The 21,365-nt window shown below is 40.8% G+C and overlaps 1 protein-coding gene across 3 annotated transcripts in view; it reads left to right on the forward strand.

The window, feature by feature from the left end:
- FAM13B (family with sequence similarity 13 member B) overlaps nucleotides 1–14,124 on the forward strand; it is a 78,481-nt gene extending 64,357 nt beyond the window's left edge. For all 3 annotated transcript variants that reach the window (XM_073355472.1, XM_073355470.1, XM_073355471.1), the window contains 9 exons: nucleotides 2,213–2,342; nucleotides 3,021–3,102; nucleotides 3,414–3,643; nucleotides 4,157–4,240; nucleotides 8,744–8,839; nucleotides 9,486–9,569; nucleotides 9,656–9,828; nucleotides 10,299–10,400; nucleotides 11,744–14,124. In XM_073355472.1, the coding sequence (XP_073211573.1) occupies nucleotides 2,213–2,342; nucleotides 3,021–3,102; nucleotides 3,414–3,643; nucleotides 4,157–4,240; nucleotides 8,744–8,839; nucleotides 9,486–9,569; nucleotides 9,656–9,828; nucleotides 10,299–10,400; nucleotides 11,744–11,867 (1,105 nt within the window). In that variant the 3' untranslated portion in view covers nucleotides 11,868–14,124. The remainder of the gene's footprint in view (nucleotides 1–2,212; nucleotides 2,343–3,020; nucleotides 3,103–3,413; nucleotides 3,644–4,156; nucleotides 4,241–8,743; nucleotides 8,840–9,485; nucleotides 9,570–9,655; nucleotides 9,829–10,298; nucleotides 10,401–11,743) is intronic.
- The last annotated feature ends 7,241 nt before the right edge of the window (nucleotides 14,125–21,365 follow it).

Consider the following 21,365-nt stretch of genomic DNA (forward strand, 5'->3'; position numbering starts at 1 on the left):
ACCCTTCGTAACACTAATCAAGCATGTGAAATCTTTGAAGCACCAGATATCCCAAATATTGCTAGCTATGAAATGATACCCTGTTCTGTATACTACAGACAGGTGCATTCGTGGAAATTCTGTAACTACTGATTCTTGGTCTTGAAGTGTGGAAGAGTTTCAGCCGTATTGGATCCCAAGAAGCTGAACAAATGCACAAGGAAATCCAAATGCAGCATGAGGACTCCATCTTCAAATATATCATTAATAAACCGTAGGGATTGTAGGGTTTATATATTTGGTGGATGTGTATCTTGATAGCCATGTGAAACTTAAAAGCTGTTTTAATTGGTAAAATCATTACTAGTATTTTAATTGATAGCTTATTTTCAGCAGCTTTGTGTTTTTCACCAAAAGGATATTTGTATTTGTGCTATCACTGAGTCTAACAGGGGAATCTTTGTTTTCCCTTCTTAACTAGCATCTTGGTCAAGGAAAACTTCAGAGAATAAATAACTCCAAAGAATAATCTAGGATTTGAGATGAATGGGTTTGTTGATAATCTGAAGAAAGAACAGCTTTTTAACCCAGTCAGATCATCTCTCATCTCGGAGTTCAGTTAGGCATTAGAAGAGTGATCATCTGTGCTTTGGAAGAGTGGATCACCGTACTACAGAATCGTTATTTTTGCATTAATTAAGAACAATTCAGAGGTGTGCATGTTTAAAAGAACAACCCTAGTGTTACAGTACTTGGGGGCTAGGGATTCTCTTATCTCAATGTCTTATCACTACCCAGGGCATCAAGATAAGAGAATCCCTATATCCGGGTATTGTAAGACAAGGGTTGTTCTTTTAAACACGTGCACACACCTGAATTGTTCTGATTAATGCTGTTTCTCCTGTACAGTTGGTCATACAAAAAATTAACCTGTATTTTCTAATCTGAGTTTCAGTCAGTCTCTGAATCACTGATGTTATGGATGAGCCAGGAACAGTATGGCAGGGGCCTCTGCTACAAAATCCATCAAAGGAACTGTTTTTAGAACAAATGCTCTTTGATGCAGGGATGTCTTCCTCTGTATTTATAAAGAATTCCGTACATTTTGGGCACTCCGGCAATCTAAAATAATAACACTTGTAGCAGACACCAACCTGAGAGTAGTAAGTGTGCATTGAAGCAACTCGTTGGTCAAGGGAAAATCTCTTGAAGAACTCACTAAGAATAAGAATATTTTTTTATATTCTTTTATTTCCCTGTTTGTGGTTTTACTGTTAATTTATTTCTGTAGTGAGGATTGATGGACATGTTCTCTGTGAATAAATTAAATGTCTTGCCTGTTTATTTGGAGGTACCATTTTCACCAGCCTGATCCTTACATTTGTGTTTAAAGGAAAGATTATGGTTTTCCTTGTAGAAGTGAGTTCTGTAATAGCATAATAGTTTTTAGATGTCATAGTTCACAGCTTTTGGGATGAAATCATCTTGTGGCAAGAGATGTGACTCCACACTTGACTGGTAACTTTTCCAACTGCTCATGTTTTCATCTGAGCAGAGTACAACCTTACAGTGACAATTAGTGGCAATGTAATGTCAGAGAAAAGAAGTTTATAGGTAGGAACGTTTTCCTCTTCATTCTGCTTAGTCATAAAAACAGGTCCGTACCTTTTGCAGAATTCCATGTGACCTGTGAAATGCATATAAATATACAGTTGCTTGCACTGGTTACAGCAGCAGTTTCGAAACATTTTCCCTGTATGACTCCATTTTCACATGTGACTGTGAAACTCCACTGTGTTGAGTGTGTGACTCCAGACAGCATTGAAGACACTAGTTAAAAATGGTGTCTCCATGCAGCATGACCTTGCATGCACTGTATGTACAAGGTCACACTGCATAGAGGACACCATTTTGGTATATAAAATGGCATTCTCTACACAGAGTGACATCAGGTATGGTGTGTGAGGTAATGCTACATGGAGGGCACCATTTTGTATTGCAAAATAGCATCTTCCATGCGATATGACTGCACATGTATGGTGCATGTGAAGTCATGCTGTGTGGAGGACACCATTTTGTAAAATGGCGTCCTCTGCACGCTCAAGATTACTGTGACCCCCATCTGGTGTTGGAGTGACCCCACTTGGGGTCACAACCCACAGTTTGGGAACTGCTGTGCTACAGTCTTTAAAAGGTACAAAACTTTTGAATGTTTTTTTCACTATTAATTCAGAACACGAAGAGCATCCTTTAGTTCAAAAGATGACAGAAGGGAAGACAGGACACCATATCAGCTGGTCAAGAAGTTGCAGAAAAAAATAAGACAATTTGAGGAACAATTTGAAAAGGACAAAAATAGTAAAGTAAGTTGTTAGTCTGCAAGTTAGCATCCTAACAATGTTTAAAAAAATATATCACCCCCACCCCCTTTTTTTTAATTTTTCAAGGCCAAAGTCTGTCACCCTTACTTACGTTGAAAGTTATTCCACAAGCAGTTCCATTAAAATTAACATCTACTTGTGGAGTAAGGTACAACTCCAGCGTGAATAAAGGTGACATTCTGGCAATATCTGCCCAGCTTTTATGTAGGGGCAATGAATAGGGCGTGCTATGATGGGTGGGTGGGCTTCTGGCAGATGGAAAGAAGTTAATTTGGGACCGTATCCTTCAGTGAGTCCCTGCAGGGGCTTTCTCCTACTGGAACTCACCCATCTTCTCCACTCTGTTCTCCTGATGTTATCTGTAGGCGTGCCACTCTTTTCCTGTCTCAGACTGGAAAACATCTGTAGTAGGCAGCATGCTGCCAGTGCTGAGACTGAAGGAGGACTGGCACTGACCTGCATGCAGGTTAGTTGGAGCTGTCAGATGAGATAATGTGGGTGTGGAGAAGGAGAGGAACAAGAACAGCTTAATTAGAATGCTCTATCTAGTGTAAAAATGTAAAATATTTGTAAAGATTTCACTCAACAAGCTTTAGAGAACAAACTTGTTGTGGTTCTCTTTGCCCCTGTGCAAATGTAGCTTGTGTATTTTTTTCCCAGCCCTCCTATAGTGATATTGCAGCCAATCCAAAGGTTTTAAAGTGGATGACAGAGCTTACCAAACTGAGAAAACAAATAAAAGGTATGGAATGTTGCACGAGTTTTGTTTTCAGACCAAGATAAGTTGTCTCACACTAAAACTGAAATAATTTACACATTCAAGAACAACCCTGGGGGTAGTAGAAATCATTTAACTTCTGGATCCTCCTGATTTGTTCTCCAAAATCAGGAGTAGTTTACACTTGTCTCTGAGACATCAGGAAGGGTTAATTGAAAGTAGTTTGTATAAATAACATTTATTATGTCATCCTATCATTTCTTTTGTCATCTGTCTGTTCTAAATAGTTTTTGAAATCTTTCTTCTTTGGGATGGGGCAATTTTCTTAATCCCAGATGAAAAGCACAAATGCTCAGATGGAGAATTCATACCTCAAACACGTCCACGAAGTAACACTCTTCCAAAAAGCTTTGGCTCTTCTCTTGACCATGAAGATGAAGAAAATGAAGATGAACCCCGGGTTGTGCAGAAAGAGAAGAAGCCTACGAAGGAGGCTACGCTTGAACTCATTTTGAAAAGACTGAAGGAGAAACGAGTTGAAAGATGCTTGCCAGAAGACATAAAAGTAAGTCTAAATTCACATTGCTTAGAAACAACAGCTTAAAATACTGTCTAAAAGAGCAATAAAACATCAGTCATCTCAGATGTAATTTTATCAGTAGGTGAGCTTATCTGTCTGGCAAGACCATTAGATTTATTTCAGATATCATTTAATTTTGAGGATGTCTCTGAGTAAAGCCATGTTTTTATTCAGAACTTCTCTCTTCTAACTATATTCTTGTTTGTACTTGCGGTGGAAAGGAGATGGTTGTAATTCTTCTCAGGAATGTCCTCTTTTAAGCCACTAATATATTAGGCTTCCAAAAATGCATCATTGCAGCACATTAGTTTGTTTTGCCAAAATATTCAAGTGTATGTTATTTCTGTTTCTTTAGATAAGGAGAGAATATATGGAATATAACTAAATTTTCTGATTTGCTAAGATGCCTATCATTTGCCAAGTTGCCTAATGTAGAGAAGCTATTGAAAAGAGGTACTTGTATGTTTGACATAGATGTGAATTATTCTTGTCTAACAGAAAATGACAAAAGACCATTTGGCAGAAGAGAAAACATCTCTCCAAAAAAGTCTTCTGTACTATGAAAGTCAACATGGACGGCCGGTAATCTTTTCTTAACTTCCTCAAAACTACTCTAAAATACACTTAGGCAGCAATAACTGGTATGCAGTGAGGACCCCGACTGTTAGCACAGTTATTGTAACAAGAAATAATGTAATCTATCAATTGTGCTCATCAATTTCCTTGTTACCATTGCTTCTTGTGGAGTTATACGTAGTTTTAAAACTAACATGATCACATTCACTGATTATGTAGGGCTTTTTTTCTAAAGCAAAATGTTAATGTTGAAGGCAGGCTATGGAATGGAATGTATGTATAGTTCTGAAGCTGCAGAATTCTGCCCATTGACTTACAAAGAAGAGAGAAATCTTCTGCAAACACATTCCAGTGTTTTGGGGATTCAAGCCTTTTTGCCAGGATTCAAATCAGTTCATTGTGATTCAGATCACTGAATTTCTCACTTAAATTTTCATGGCCAAATATTTTTAATTTTTTCACAAAAATGGAAAATTCTAAAGGCACACGCATTTAATGTATTGTTGTCTTGCTGACTATAAGTATATAGCATATTTTTTATCTAATTCCCAATATAGAAGCTAGAACAGATCTGTGACTTGTCTTTGCAATATAACTCTCAGCCTGCATACTGCTTTTAACATGTGACACAGTGCTTTGCATAAATATAATATGAAGATTTTAGATCTAGCTTGGAAGACTTTAAGGACAACAAAACTCATGACCTACTGTTCCGCTGTGAAATGGAACTACTATACTGGAAACAGTTCTGTTGCTTGTAGTTGTTACTTCATATGTCCGGTTATATATGAAGTTAGCCGTTCCATCATTGTTCATGATAAAGTATCAAAATTGTGATGTGCTGAAAAACCAAACTGATACAAGTTGGAAGCAATATTCTTGCATCATTCTCTGTTTGTTTTGGTGTTGGCATTTTGGAAGAGGTGTAGTTGGCGCTGATGAAACAGTGATACAAATATCCTCTAAACCACTCGCAAGTTCTTTAAGATACAGTAAATGTCCAAAATGAAATGCAACAAGAAAACTGTAAAATGTACTAGTTTTGAATGTCTGTACTTGAGGATATGATACAAGAGGGCTTGTATACTCTATTTATAACCTTGGAAAGACTTAGATCTAAAATTCTATATTTATTGCATTTTCTTGCTAGATGATTTCAGCAGCAGTATTTTTCTCTCCACTTATTCATAGTTAATTACTGTAAATGTGTCCTTGATGGAATAGAATCATAGAATAGAATCATAGAATATCAGGGTTGGAAGGGACCCCTGAAGGTCATCTTGTCCAACTGCCTGGTCGAAGCAGGACCAATTCCCAGTTAAATCATCCCAGCCAGGGCTTTCTCAAGCCTGACCTTAAAAACCTCTAAGGAAGGAGATTCTACCACCTCCCTAGGTAACGCATTCCAGTGTTTCACCACCCTCTTAGTGAAAAAGTTTTTCCTAATATCCAATCTAAACCTCCCCCACTGCAACTTGAGACCATTACTCCTCGTTCTGTCATCTGCTACCATTGAGAACAGTCTAGAGCCATCCTCTTTGGAACCTCCTTTCAGGTAGTTGAAAGCAGCTATCAAATCCCCCCTCATTCTTCTCTTCTGCAGGCTAAACAATCCCAGCTCCCTCAGCCTCTCCTCATAAGTCATGTGTTCTAGACCCCTAATCATTTTTGTTGCCCTTCGCTGGACTTTCTCCAGTTTATCCACATCCTTCTTGTAGTGTGGGGCCCAAAACTGGACACAGTACTCCAGATGAGGCCTCACCAATGTCGAATAGAGGGGAACGATCACGTCCCTTGATCTGCTCGCTATGCCCCTACTTATACATCCCAAAATGCCATTGGCCTTCTTGGCAACAAGGGCACACTGCTGACTCATATCCAGCTTCTCGTCCACTGTCACCCCTAGGTCCTTTTCCGCAGAACTGCTGCCTAGCCATTCGGTCCCTAGTCTGTAGCGGTGCATTGGATTCTTCCATCCTAAGTGCAGGACCCTGCACTTATCCTTATTGAACCTCATCAGATTTCTTTTGGCCCAATCCTCCAATTTGTCTAGGTCCTTCTGTATCCTATCCCTCCCTTCCAGCGTATCTACCACTCCTCCCAGTTTAGTATCATCCGCAAATTTGCTGAGAGTGCAATCCACACCATCCTCCAGATCATTTATGAAGATATTGAACAAAACCGGCCCCAGGACCGACCCTTGGGGCACTCCACTTGATACCGGCTGCCAACTAGACATGGAGCCATTGATCACTACCCGTTGAGCCTGACAATCTAGCCAGCTTTCTACCCACCTTATAGTGCATTCATCCAGTCCATACTTCCTTAACTTGCTGACAAGAATACTGTGGGAGACCGTGTCAAAAGCTTTGCTAAAGTCAAGAAACAATACATCCACTGCTTTCCCTTCATCCACAGAACCAGTAATCTCATCATAAAAGGCGATTAGATTAGTCAGGCATGACCTTCCCTTGGTGAATCCATGCTGGCTGTTCCTGATCACTTTCCTCTTGTGCAAGTGCTTCAGGATTGATTCTTTGAGGACCTGCTCCATGATTTTTCCAGGGACTGAGGTGAGGCTGACTGGCCTGTAGTTCCCAGGATCCTCCTTCTTCCCTTTTTTAAAGATTGGCACTACATTAGCCTTTTTCCAGTCATCCGGGACTTCCCCTGTTCGCCACGAGTTTTCAAAGATAATGGCCAATGGCTCTGCAATCACAGCCGCCAATTCCTTCAGCACTCTCGGATGCAACTCGTCCGGCCCCATGGACTTGTGCACGTCCAGCTTTTCTAAATAGTCCCTAACCACCTCTATCTCCACAGAGGGCTGGCCATCTCTTCCCCATTTAGTGATGCCCAGCGCAGCAGTCTGGGAGCTGACCTTGTTAGTGAAAACAGAGGCAAAAAAACTGGATTTTCTGCCAATCCAGTTGCCTTTAACCTGCCTCCCTATATGGGAGGAGTGGTAGATACGCTGGAGGGGAGGGATAGGATACAGAAGGACCTAGACCAATTGGAAGATTGGGCCAAAAGGAATCTGATGAGGTTCAATAAGGATAAGTGCAGGGTCCTGCACTTAGGACGGAAGAACCCAATGCACAGCTACAGACTAGGGACCGAATGGCTAGGCAGCAGTTCTGCAGAAAAGGACCTAGGGGTGACAGTGGACGAGAAGCTGGATATGAGTCAGCAGTGTGCCCTTGTTGCCAAGAAGGCCAATGGCATTTTGGGATGTATAAGTAGGGGCATAGCGAGCAGATCGAGGGACGTGATCGTTCCCCTCTATTCGACATTGGTGAGGCCTCATCTGGAGTACTGTGTGCAGTTTTGGGCCCCACACTTCAAGAAGGATGTGGATAAATTGGAGAGAGTCCAGCGAAGGGCAACAAAAATGATTAGGGGTCTGGAACACATGAGTTATGAGGAGAGGCTGAGGGAGCTGGGATTGTTTAGCCTGCAGAAGAGAAGAATGAGGGGGGATTTGATAGCTGCTTTCAACTACCTGAAAGGGGGTTCCAAAGAGGATGGCTCTAGACTGTTCTCAATGGTAGCAGATGACAGAACGAGGAGTAATGGTCTCAAGTTGCAGTGGGGGAGGTTTAGATTGGATATTAGGAAAAACTTTTTCACTAAGAGGGTGGTGAAACACTGGAATGCGTTACCTAGGGAGGTGGTAGAATCTCCTTCCTTAGAGGTTTTTAAGGTCAGGCTTGACAAAGCCCTGGCTGGGATGATTTAACTGGGAATTGGTCCTGCTTCGAGCAGGGGGTTGGACTAGATGACCTTCTGGGGTCCCTTCCAACCCTGATATTCTATGATTCTATTCTATGATTCTATGTGTCCCTGATTGATGTCACTAGTTGTCCAACCACTGGATGTTCCCAAGCCCATTTCAAATTGCTATTATCTTCCACCTCAAGGGGCCAGTATCCCAGCTGTGGATTACCAGTGTGCTGTGGTACTCTGGTCAGATCCCTTATGCTATAGGCCAGGAAGGGGATGGTGTAGAAGTTTAGCTATGCTGGCCCTGCATCACTCAGGGATTTCCCCCTATGGAGGGAATCCTTAGCTAGCCATTTATACCAGTTTTCTGGCTGCTTTATGCTGTCAGAGTAGTGACTGAGAATCTGCAGTAAAACCAAATGGTCTAACACAATAGCATCTTTCTCTTACTTTGCTTACCATTTTTAGAGAATTGTCAGAATTCATCCTCAGCCTGCCACTGCTCCAATCTTGGTCCCTTTTTCTCTTTCCCACGGCTCTTTGCAGTTAGAAGCTACTTTTCTACTTGAGCTGCCTTGTCTATTGGGAATTCTTCCCATCAGTTTTTCTTTAAATCATTCCTGAAAGCTGTGTTTCTTTTTGGTGTGTGTTTCTCTTAAGTGTTCTGCTGTTAGGTTAAAAATAAACCACACTATATTACAAAGCCTAACTGAGCAGGATGTCTGAGCTGATGGCTGTTTGTGTGAAGTATGCTACTCTGTTACATATTTCTTTCTTTTTCTTTAGGTTACTAGAGAAGAAAGGCATATTGTTAAACCTCTCTATGATAGATACAGACTTGTGAAACAAATGTTGACTAGAGCAAGCATTACTCCCATCCTTGTAAGTAAAGCAAATATTTCTTCATGTGTTAACCAGACTATCACCTGACAAATGTTTTCAAATAGTTAATTTGCAAAACTTACCATGAATAAAAGTGCGCCATGCTGGAGTTTCCCTTTTAAAAACTATAGGGCACAATCCTTGTGCTCAAGGCTGTTGAGTGTGTGGGATGGCAAAGGTAGCTCTAAGCCACCTTTACACATGCCCCACCCTTGGGGACAGCCATATTGCACTCCTGCCTCTTCCTGCAACACTGTACCTGGCCTCAGTGTGCTGTCTGCACCAGGGTGCCAGACACGGCTGGTGAAAGGCTGGCTGTGCTAGCTTTTGAGCAAGCTCAGGGGTCGTCCATACTGGGGGAATCTTCATCAGCCTCCTTTTTAGGGCTGGCATAAGGTTCCTTTTTGCCACTTAGATGGTACAAAGTAATCTTTCCAAAGGCTGAGGATCCAGCCCGATATAGAGAGTGTTTTCCTAATGGACTTTGGATTTTGTATGTGTATCAAGAGTAAAAGTGTGAATGGAAATTCAGAAGGCAAATGTTTGAACTTTATGCAGATTGTATTACTGACATTTCTTTATGTAAGAGCTTAGAATACGCAACATCCATTTGTATATAACAAAAAGCAAATGTGGAATATTGCAGGGGTCACCATCAACTAAGAGGCGGAGTCAGATGCTACAGCCCATTATAGAAGGGGAAACTGCCCACTTCTTTGAAGAAATTAAGGTAAGTAAAACACTTATCAAATATTTCAGTTCCTCCTTGCATATTCAAGAGAAAGTGTTGTAAACTTCTACTTTTTCACCATGCAGGAAGAAGAGGAGGATGGTGATGGTTTGTCATCAGAATTTAATGATATCTTAAAAACTGCTGTCCAAACACAGTCTATTTCAAGCCCAGCTGAAAATTCGGAGTCTGATCTTGAAGAAGGTCAAGAAAAGCTGACTCGGGACCTCCGACTATCAAGTATCCGAGCAGCTTCTATGTGCGTATGAATAGGAAGTAATTAGTACTGTACTATTGTGAGAGTTACACTGAATGTACTTAAGACTATAACACCAAATGTGGAGTTTCTTAATATAAGCAGTTGTCTTTCTGTATCTCTCAACAAATGTGTGTGTTAAGTGATTCAAATGAAAAGGAAGTCATCTGAACGTCCAGTTCGGACCTTCTACTGTTCAGCTAAGTGTTTAATTCTCTTAGTAAGTTGTTTCAAATGATTTTGGGTTGATGACTGAAGAATTGTACTTCTTTTATTAATGATTAGCCTATGTCTATGTTGGTGTCCCTCCCGCCCCACCCCCATCAAACATATCCTGGATACTAAACTACTTCTGAGCAAAATCAATGTAATATCAATACACCTAGATTCTTCATTTTGTTTTTAAGAGGGCAGATGAGGGTTTCCTTCTTATTACTTGGCCAACATCTTTTTCTTTCTTTCTTAATTTTTAGGCCTGAATTATTAGAGCAACTTTGGAAAGCCAGAGCTGAAAAAAAGAAGTTACGCAAAACTTTACGAGAATTTGAAGAGGGGTTTTATCAACAGAATGGGAGGTTAGTTTAACAGAAGAATGAATATCAGGCTGGTGCTTCATTTTTCATTGACTATTGCTTTTTATTTATCAGACATATTAAAAGTTAACTCTGTTTGGGAAACTGAGGCACTAATTTTTGTAGCAGAGTGTCATCTTAATGTCCACTTAAATATGACCAACCTTCATGCATTTCAGTACAGTATTCATTATCAAAATGTTTTACCGCTCGTTCCATATTAAACCAAGAAACCTAGCAAATGGAGTCTAATCTGTTTTACATCAACAATCCATGTGTATGTGCTCTTTCATTATGCATAGTCTCATGAGGGACACTCATTTTAATGTAGGACTAGGTAATAAAATAATCCAGATTCTTCTGTGCATTTTAATAGTGAAGGTGATGCACTCTTTAGTCTTCCCTCCCCCTCTCCCCGTAAAGTGTGACTGGAAATCAAAAGAACAATTTATCTCATTTTATAAAAACAGGATAATCCCTCTGTTTTTATCCAGTGAAACTTTTCTACTAAGAAACATCTACTTTTCTAGTGTGCCAGTAGCCCATTCTAAACAGAGAGTAATTGCTTCATAAACAAGAAGGGGGGCATATTTTTGTACCTTTTTTTAATATATATTCCTTAGTCCTTCAGTCTTCCTGCTTAAGTGTCTATTGTTGCAAATTTGGCATAACCTGCTACTGTGCATATATTAAATGCAGTAGCTGTTTTTTCAAGGTAATAGTTAATCGACACCCACATATAAATAGAACATAATTTATCTTGCTTAACTAAGATTTATATTTACCATTTGGCCAGCTATAAACTCACTGGCAGCTGTAGATACAAATTTCCATTAATAGGGCTTCATTGTGTGCTCATTGACGTCAGTGGCAAAACTGACATTGACTTCAGTGAGTGAATGATCAGGTCTATAGTGAATGGCAAATAACTCTAAATATTTAATTATAGTTTTAGATCTGTTTATTATTTTTTCTTACCTCAGAACTGGATTATAATTTGAAGCTATCCATGAAGTTATTTGTTCCCAATATGATTAAAAAAAAAAATTCACCTATGGAAAAATTTTCCAGAAAAGCTGGAGACATTTTGTAAATATACTGCCGGTGATTGTGCTGAATTAATCTCTTCAGATTTTTCTCTCTCCCAGGTATTTTTAGTCAGTTATTCTGCTAACTTTAACTCCTTGGCCCTGGGGCAGTTGCAGTATATCTCTTGTCAACAGGCTGCATGCCAAAAAGGTCACCCAGAATCATATAGCTAACTCATACTACTTCTGTGTGTGATGTTTGACTTTCTGAGATGTACAGGATTTTCTTGGAATTTAAATATTTTCTTCTCTTTATAGGAATGTACAGAAAGAAGATCGGGCTCCAATGCTTGATGAGTACAGGGAGTACAAGAAAATTAAGGCCAAGCTCAGGCTTTTAGAAGTCCTTATCAGCAAACAAGATTTTTCGAAATCAATATAGATTGTTCCTTAAAAACACTGAATAACATCATGTTTCCTCATACTACCATAGTACTTATCAGGTGCTTGTGTTCATTTTGTCATGCACTGTTGAAAGAACCCAGTTTGTGCACTTTATTATGGTGCCACTATAAAATGTTTGAAGGGTAAGTAGGTCCTGTCTAGAGAGCAAATAAAATGTTCTAAATAAAGAGACTGCCCTGTCCAACTTTAGCAAACACATAGTTTCCTTCAACGTTTTATATTACAGATGCATCTTGTTCCAGAAAGACTATAGAATTTTGTCCTTTAAACATTCAAGAACTTTGGAGAGTCAATTTTTTGTTATCAACTTTTTGTTATTACCAGCTGTTTGCATTACTGAAGAAATTAAGGTATATATGTATATCTTAATGCTACACTCAACTACTCCTGTTGCCTTTTATTATGGAAAACATGACAAAAAATTCCACACACAACTCTTTTCCTGGAATACCAAAAGTGAACAGAAATTCCTTTCAAAGAACTGCTGTGGAACACTTTGTTTGATTTCTGGTATTCTAAATTACATCTGTCACATGGTAATATGTATTATGATCAATGGATTTTGCTACTTAGAGGTCACATTTCCTCATCGATAAGGATGACAATGGACAAACCAGAAAGTGACCTTGCTTAGTGTACTTTTAAAACTTGGAAAAACTGAACAGTTATATCACATGCTGCCTACGGGACTTATGTTACTGTTGTTCATTTTATCAGTTATTGTTTATCAAATAGTGGTCACATAGTGTTTTGTCTGAATTGGATACTGCATCTCACCCTGCAGAAAATTTGAGAAACAAACATTTCAGTTTATGGGAAATCTGATGGTGCTCAGACATTTACAGCTCCAGCAGATAAGAGCTGGCTTAGGTCAATTACATAATTTTGCTGTATCTGAAACCAATTTATGAAGGGCTAAAATCACTGTAGTTAAAATGCACCTGAGAATGGACAGTGTCCGTCTTAGTGGGGAAAAATTACTGCTGTATATCACAACGTGTTATGCAGCTGGGGAACAAAAATAAGTGGTTTAACCCTTGTGATGTAAGCAAATAGTACATGGGCCTTGCATGATTCAGCTTCAGAATTGATACTAAAACAATGTTTTGATTATCACATCCACTGTGTTGAATGATTATTTAGCTTGCTTATGCTACACAATACAACAGCCATCAACAATGGTTTTTGATTCGGCAAAAAGTGTTAATTTTAACTGGTGCTTTATGGATTTTTCAGTGTGCATCAGCTGTTTGTGGCTATGTTTTGCATGCACCTCCTCTCACTGCATGTTTTTATGACTGGCTAATGCCAACACCGATATTATTCACACTGCTTAAAAAAAGACCAAAAATGAATTTTTTTTCACAAAGTTACTAAGAACTGACTAGCATGTAACCTCCTAGATTAGTAGTTCTGTCATGTAAACACATGGAGTAGGTTCAGAATGGGATTTCCAGTGCAGTAGGTCATCTGCGTGGTATAAAATACCGGTTGTTTTTTTTTATTATTTTTTTACCGGGATTATTGGCATGTAACTTTGGAATTTGGAAGAAAGAACTAAACTAGTTGTGCAGTGGTGGATTTGCCTTTTTATACAGCAAGCTGATTTTTAGTGGACCCTAGAGAATTGTGAGGTTAAACTAATCTTGAGACCATTTATCAATTTTATTCAACTCCATTGTGCAATGTGCACTTCAGTTATTTTTCTTCAGTCTGCAGATGCGGGTGTATCCACACATCGAAACTAATGTGTACTGTATGGTGTTGTACATGAATGTTTGTGTTTTATATATACCACATGCAAAATGTCAATATGCACTATTTAAATGTTTTAAATAATATATTCCTCCTTTATAATGCTTAAATCTATATGATTCCAATATTTTTATAAGTGAGTGAATGATCAGACTCGTTTCAATTCAGAATTAACAGCTGCTTTGGGTGTGTCATGCAGTGTTTGGCTGTTTATTCAGTATAGTAGATAAGCACGGCAACAGTTATGCTACAAGTGTGTTTTGTGCCATCCTTGTTGAGCAATAAATAAATGGTAGAATTAGGCATTTTGTGATATAACATAGTTTTACTTTGGTACAAGTAAAAACTATATATCTATATATCAATATATAGATATATGTATAAATATATATAAATAAACCAGATATAATTGCATTGCTATGTCTGGCATTCATTGTATAAACTTTTATAATAAAAGTACCTTAACCTGTATTGTCCTATTCCATTGCAGTAGTTTCCTTCATGATATTTTTCTTCAATACAAGGTCCTACAAAGAATGCGGGATCCTTTAACATTCCTTTGGGTTCACCCTGTATTCTCATTCAATCCTTAGCTTGATCCTTAATCTTAGACTAGACTTTTGATAAAAAAAATAGTTCTGTCGAACAATTCACCACCTGCCAGTGAGGTCAGAACTAGTATTCACTTATAAAACATGCACTCCCAACTTTACTCACTCCTGCTTTTATCCTGGCCATCAAATACAGCCATTGCGTACATTTGTGTAAGCACCGTAGGGATTTTTTTCTACAGAGATGGTTTCTAATAGCATCTGTTTGTGTACGATCACACCTAAGATGATCTTTGACTGTATTCTGGTCTTGTGAACAAGCCATTCTGTTATACTTGTTGCATGGGATTATTCATCAAACCGGGATTTTGTCTCTGAGGACTTGTACCGTTTGATCATGGTCTTCCAGAATCACACTTTCTCCTCTTTCTGTAATGATACAAATCTGTTCATGTATCTTGAGGTTTAAGGAAATAGGTCACCTACTGTCTTGGTTCCCACCTTAAGCTTCTGGAGTCCTGTTGACACTAATTAAAACAACTATGAAACTTCTGAAATACACGGTCAAACAACTTAAAATCTACTAGTCTGTTCACATAGTAAGCCTTCCTTGATTACACTTAAAGTACAATACTTTAATATATGAGAAACCAATTAAACTGTCTGAAGGATAAAAACATTGTTTTGCCATTTTTGGTAAACAGCATAAAAAAAACTAGCACCATGCTGCCAAATTAATATTTGAGATAGTCTTGACTTCCAGAAGACTTAGTTGTGTTTTTAATTTTGTTTTGAAAATGTTTTAGTAACATGCTGAATGAATTTAACTTCATAAAATATTTGCAGATTAATGTGGACACCTTTCTGAAAGTGTTCTGTCAAAACTGAAATACTTTTATATTAAGAAAATCCAAAGCTTTAATAGTATCCATAATCTATAGCAGATTTCCTTTGAAGTACAAAATGCATAGTATTTAGAAAGATCTTGATTATGTGCAATATATTAAACAAAACAGTTTTACATTGACTGTTTTCATTTATTTGAAATTATTCTTGGATACTTGTGATATTCTGAAAATGACAGCAGGAAAGATGGAGTAGATCTGAAGGGCAGCTATTAGTTACAACAGTGGTGATGGCCATGTTCTGCCTACATTCACAGGTGTAAAACCCATCAAAGGCAACAGTGTAACTGAGGGTATAACTACACTGCAATAAAAAACCAGCAGCACCAAGACCCTGAGCCTGGGTCAATTGACTTGGGCTTGCAGGGCTCAGGCTCCAGAACTAAAAATTGCCAGGTAGATGCTCAGGCTGGAGTCTGGGCTGAGACCCACTCCTCCCACTGGGTGTCAGAGCTCAAGCTCTGGGATGAGCCCATATGTGTACATGGCAATTTTTAGTCGTGTAGCCGCAGCCATGAGAACCTGGGCCAGTTGTGACTGTCACAGGTCTCCTGTTGCAGTATAGATGTACCCTAAGGGGCTACCCTTTGCAAAAATACTTGCTATCTCCTATTCCTGTCCATGGTAGGGCAGGCCTCTGGCTTCAGTCAATGAAAATGATACTTTGTCCAGCCAAGACTGATACCATCTCCTATTGTTTCCAATAGGGCTCAATTCAGGACAGATGATGACTCCTTAATTTCCATGTGAGAGCCAGGCAAGGACCAGGGGAATGTGGAGGTGGTAGGGATGGGGCTGTTGGGGGGCAATAGGGAGGGGAAACATGATCGGGACCAGGTGGGAGGGAGACTGAAGGAGAATGCTGGGGATTGAGTGTATTGGGGGAATGGGTGGGGAGAGCTGGAAGGGGCATGCAGAGGAATGGGGCGGAGAGGGAGAGTGGGAAGGAAAGGGAGGAAACAGGCCAAATGTGGGTCAAAAGACTGAAAAAACATGCAGGAAGAATGAGCGAAGCAGGTGCCTATTCTGCCTGCCAATGGAAAGTCAGAGAGCAAGTAAATGGTAGTTCCCACAGCCAGGGGGTAAGAGAGGGTAACAGTCTCTCAGCTGGTCAGTGAACAGGGAGGCTGCATATTTTGCATGCAGACTGACCCTGTGATGATCACACACACGCTGTGCAACTTCCCCTAAAAGTGGAGGGAAAAATCTAAAAAATGTGATTGGCTTAAAAATCATGAGCTTTAAAAAAAACCTAGGATGTTTGCCTCATGATTGAACACCTGGTGTTTGGGGCAGTATTTTGAATATGAGGCAGTAATGTAGATCTGATGCCTAAAGAAGGGCTTTGCAAAATTCACTCAGTGGCTCATAAACTTGGAGCGGCTTGACTGGTTCCAAGGGCCCAATACTGCCAGGTTCTCTTAGATATGGCCACTGGCAGCAAGCTTAGAGTGACCAGACAGCAAATGTGAAAAATGGGGATGGGGGAGGGGAGGGGTAATAGGAGCCTATATTAAAAAAAAAAAGACCCAAAAATCAGGACTGTCCCTATAAAATCGGGCCATCTGGCCACCGTAACCAAGCAGCTTGCAGAGAGACTATTGGGGGGATGTAGCGAGGAGAGACCACCTGAGGTGGAGAGTAACAATGTTCTATTAAAGCAAAATAAGTCAAGAAGGGAAAAAACAAAAATAGCCAAGGATAGTGGCAAGTATCCAGGACTAGGGAAATCCCCAGCTATAAATCTACCACTTCATGCTTTGGTGGTGGTGGGGAAGTGCTAGGAGACTGTCACATTAAGGCAGACCTGGGCCAATACAATAAATAGCTTGTTGCAAGTTCTAGCCTTATAAAGGTCAGGTGACTGAAGACTAGCAGCAGGGGCTGCTGGGAGAAGGGGGCCAGGCTATAAAAAGATCTGTATGTTACTCAGACCAGTTGGAGAACCACAGTGGAGGGAATGCCTGGAAGTCTCTCAGCATGGGGCCCAAGGGAGAGCCCTGTGAAAGCAGCTGTGGCCAAAGGCTTGGAGAGATCTGTAGACCAGAGGACTGTGGGAAAGAAGGCCTACAACTTAGGAGATGGCTGTTGTAGGAAGTAGCCCGGAAAATCAGCAAAGGGGAAGGACTGTTATGGAAGATTGTTACCTCTGCCCCAGAAGGAGGAGAAGTCTCAGCTCAGCCTGAGGCCGAATCATCAACTCACTGGAATACCCAAAGCGAGAGGAAACTGAGGCATGGCTCGACCCTGACACTAGGATGAAGTAAGTGACCCTATTGCAGATGCCTTCCTAATTCTGTAATATGGTACTAAAATGCATAGCTGCTTCTCCTGTGCCCTTTTCCAGAAACAGCTAAGGCAGTTCTACAGCAGTAACTCGGTGCTGAAATAGTACAAGCCCTGTTGTTTATTATTTAAGCCCAGGGCAAGATGCAAAGAACAGCCAGGCCCTGTCCCTAGAAGCCTATTAAGGGGGAAACCTCAGTGGATGGTAGGAACAGAAAGGGTTTGGAGTGTTAGGTTTCCTCTTAAACTGGGCTGGTGATGGTGTTACTGATATGAGCTGATCATCTTCTGGCCCTTGCCAGTGAAGGATAACAACCCCTCTCATCCTGATCAGTCCGGCTTGGGACAATGGCTGGCCTCAGGTTTTTGGCAGTGTTTAAGTTAGTAATAAAGACAAATCTGGGGAGAGGAGTCTGGACCATTTCCAGTGTTTTTGCTGTTTGGGGAGTGGGGCAAGAACCAAACCAAAGATTCAGATGATGCTTCCTGGCATTCAGCTGTTTGGTACTTCAGGTATTTAGCTACTAATCCCAGTGCTGGTTTCAGCTCCTAGACACCTCCACCACTGCAGATCTTTCTGGGGCAGGTGCACTGGGCAGGTGCACTGTGCCAAAGCTTGTTAACCCTAATGACACTTCCCAATGACCAGGAAGTAGCCCAGGCAATCAGCAAAGGGGAAGGACTGTTATGGAGGATTGTTACCTCTGCCCCAGAAGGAGGAGAAGTCTCAGCTCAGCCTGATGACCCAGGAAGGTGTCCTTCCCAATGACCAGGAAGGTGTCCTCGCTATTGATAGCTTTGAGCTGCCATGCTGCAGTGATTTATATGAGGCAAACAGCTGCTGGCCTTCTTTTCCAGCTGAGCACCGCAAATTGCTAATGGTGGTTCTTAGCCTTGATTGCTTCTGAAAAGGAAAATCTTGCTGCCAAGGGGTGTATATGTTCCTCCCTCACTTGCAGATTAGAAAATTGTGGGATGGCCAGACAGGCAGTAAATGTTTGTTCGCTGTGTGTGTGTGTGTGTGTGTGTGTGTGTGAAGGGTTTGCAATCCTGTTAGGAGGAATTGCATTCCTTGTCGAGTTGACTCTTCGTAACGGGAATTGGGTCATTAACAGGACGCACTGGGAGAGCGAACAGAAATGCCTGATGAGCATGACTGGATTTTACTCCTTCTGGTCACTCATGGTGGGATTCTCACCAATGCCAGGCAGCTGACTGGGCTGGAGCGCTGCTGAAGACTTTACTTGGTTGAGATAGGGGTGGAAGGGGATGCGTGGCCTCAGAGAAAGGCCATTCCTTATTTTCATCAGTATTTGTATACACAGTGGGGCATTAGGAAGATTAGGTCAGCAGAACTATGAAGAAATAATGGTTAAAATCCGCTCTAGCTAGTAATTGTCGTTTTCACAAACTTTCCTGCCCTTGGAGGGGTGGGGCAGGGAAATGTGACTGGTGCTTCAATGTGTGAGCAGTCTCCATAGCTGGTACCATGCTGTCTTTAGCAAGAACACCACTTGGGTTATAAATATTCAGGTAGGAACCAGCAAACCAGTGGTGCATTTCGGTAGATGTGATTAATGAGCAGCCTCTTCTTGCTTAGACCTTAAACTACTCTAAATGGGTTAGTGCTGCATTTTACAGCAGAAAACTGAAGTAAAAGGCAGATTTATGTCCACTTACCGCATCTGTTCATAAGGCCACCTGGTAAGCCTCTCTCCTGGATACAGGACGCATCTCTACAGGAGAGCAAAGTTCATTCTTCTCTAATAATTCTAATAATTACCTACTGCTATATAGCACTTCGCTATTTAGCCATTACCAGGCCATCCATCAGCCAGAGCTGAAAGAGAATTAGTTTCCTAATTCAGGTGCTTATCAATCACTGTAGCATCTGGGTGCAAATTAACTTTTGACTTTTTTGGAGGAGACAGGAATACATGAGAATCTCCTCTACTTAAAAAGAGAAGGCAGTTTCTAGCTCCCCTGGGTTGCTGTTAGCCGATGGCCAAGGAAGTTTGGTGAGGTGCCAGCTATTCCCGTTTTATACCATCCGTGACTTTAACTGCTAGAGCTCAGAGCTCCTTCGCAGTGGACAGTCAGGATTGACTGACAGGCGCCCCAAGAGTTTGCCCCGTGGAGGCGGCACAACTCAACGCTAGGCTCTTAGTACTCTCACCTAATGGCCAGGCTTTATAGCCAAAACGGCTGAGGTTCTTTAATTGTGTTGGCTGCTTTACAGTAAACCAGAGAAACAAGTCAGGCTTATGCACAAATGGTTACCAAAATTTATTAAACTAGATTCTAATCATGTGGTTACAAAATTGCTAGTGCCTACTTATTTAAATGTAGAGATGTTACACACACAAACAAGTTACAAAACTGAAGCCACAATCCCAAAGAAAGAAAACAAAGTATAGAGCTCTATTTCAAAATATGTGTACGCTAAAGATAGGAGATCAGGTGTGGGTGCTTCTTACCCTCCTTGCATCTCTCGATTCCAGCGGTGCCAAGCCAGGATCGGTCACTCAATTCCGCGGAAAGACGAATAAGGGACAAGGCTTAGGGACCCTCTTAGCTGCAGAAGCCTTGGGAGGCTGTCACTTATCTGACCAGCAGATAGATAGTGAAAAGCACTCCAAAATCATGGTGCTGTAGGTCCCATACTTATACCTCTGTACTCCTTTATTCTCTTTCTCCTTTCCTATGCCAAATTGGGGCTGGTCTGTCTGGGTGACGCCAGCTTTCGCAAGAGTAGTTTACACTTGCCAGGGAGAGAAACAATAAGTTTCGACTACTGGACATTCCTTTTATTAGGGTAAATATTTTCCCACCTAGGATGTTGGGGTGTGTGCATCATGCTATTTAGTAGGGGCTAAGAGCCATGTCTGTCACAGCTTCTCTGTCTGCTGTGAGCCTAATCGTTGTATCTGTTCCCAGAGGCACATTGTAGCAGCACACCTGTGCTTTCACAGCTTCAAAGGCTGTGCTGGAATTGATGTTAAGTGCCCTGTTGTTTTGGCTCCCTTGTGTTCCCAGTAATGCTGGTCTGAGAGGGGGGCTGGCTGTCTGGCTACATGTTTCAGAGTAACAGCCGTGTTAGTCTGTATTCGCAAATTCGCAAATACCCACAAGTCCTCCTTTTCTTTTTGTCTGGCTACAGTTGCCAGGGGAAACCTTGAAATATGATCCTCGTGCTTCCTAAAGGCTCAAAAACCAGAAGGTAAATAATAAGTTTAGGTTTTGGTTTTTATTTTATTTTGAATCTTATGACTGTGGGCAGGGAGGGAAGTGGGGTCTAACTCATTTTTTTTTTTAACTTGAGTGGGTGACACTGCACCCCTGAAAGTTTGCAGAGACAGTGAAAAAAGATCTAAAACTCTAAAGGTTACATAATGGGCATGGAATCCCATGGCATGGTGGTAAAGTATTAGGGGCAGGGCTTCATTAAGCCTCGTAACGATGTTGCTTGGGTCAGATATTATTATACTGGACAAAGCGCTACTAAACACCGCGAGGCAACAAGTCTGCAATGTTGGGGAATAGATTAAATGAGCTATTACCAGTAGGAGAGTGGGGTGGGAGGAGGTATTGTTTCATGGTCTCTGTGTATATAATGTCTTCTGCAGTTTCCACAGTATGCATCTGATGAAGTGAGCTGTAGCTCACGAAAGCTTATGCTCAAATAAATTGGTTAGTCTCTAACGTGCCACAAGTACTCCTTTTCTTTTTGCGAATACAGACTAACACGGCTGTTACTCTGAAAGTAGGTCTTTAGTTTTCCTGAATCTATATTCACCAGGCTTTCTGATTAGATAATATCCAGTACTGAGTTGCAGTTGTCTGCTGGCACTCCCAGGACTTACTGAATTTTGTATTCTTAATTTTTTCACTTTTGGAGGCCTGAGCTCAAATCTAGCTTAGGTAAGAACTGAAGTTGAAGCTGGTGTTTTCTCCCTCTACTGACTGTGGATGCTTGTC

The sequence above is a fragment of the Lepidochelys kempii genome, chromosome 8 (genome assembly GCF_965140265.1).
Source record: "Lepidochelys kempii isolate rLepKem1 chromosome 8, rLepKem1.hap2, whole genome shotgun sequence".
Lineage (NCBI taxonomy): Eukaryota > Metazoa > Chordata > Testudines > Cheloniidae > Lepidochelys > Lepidochelys kempii.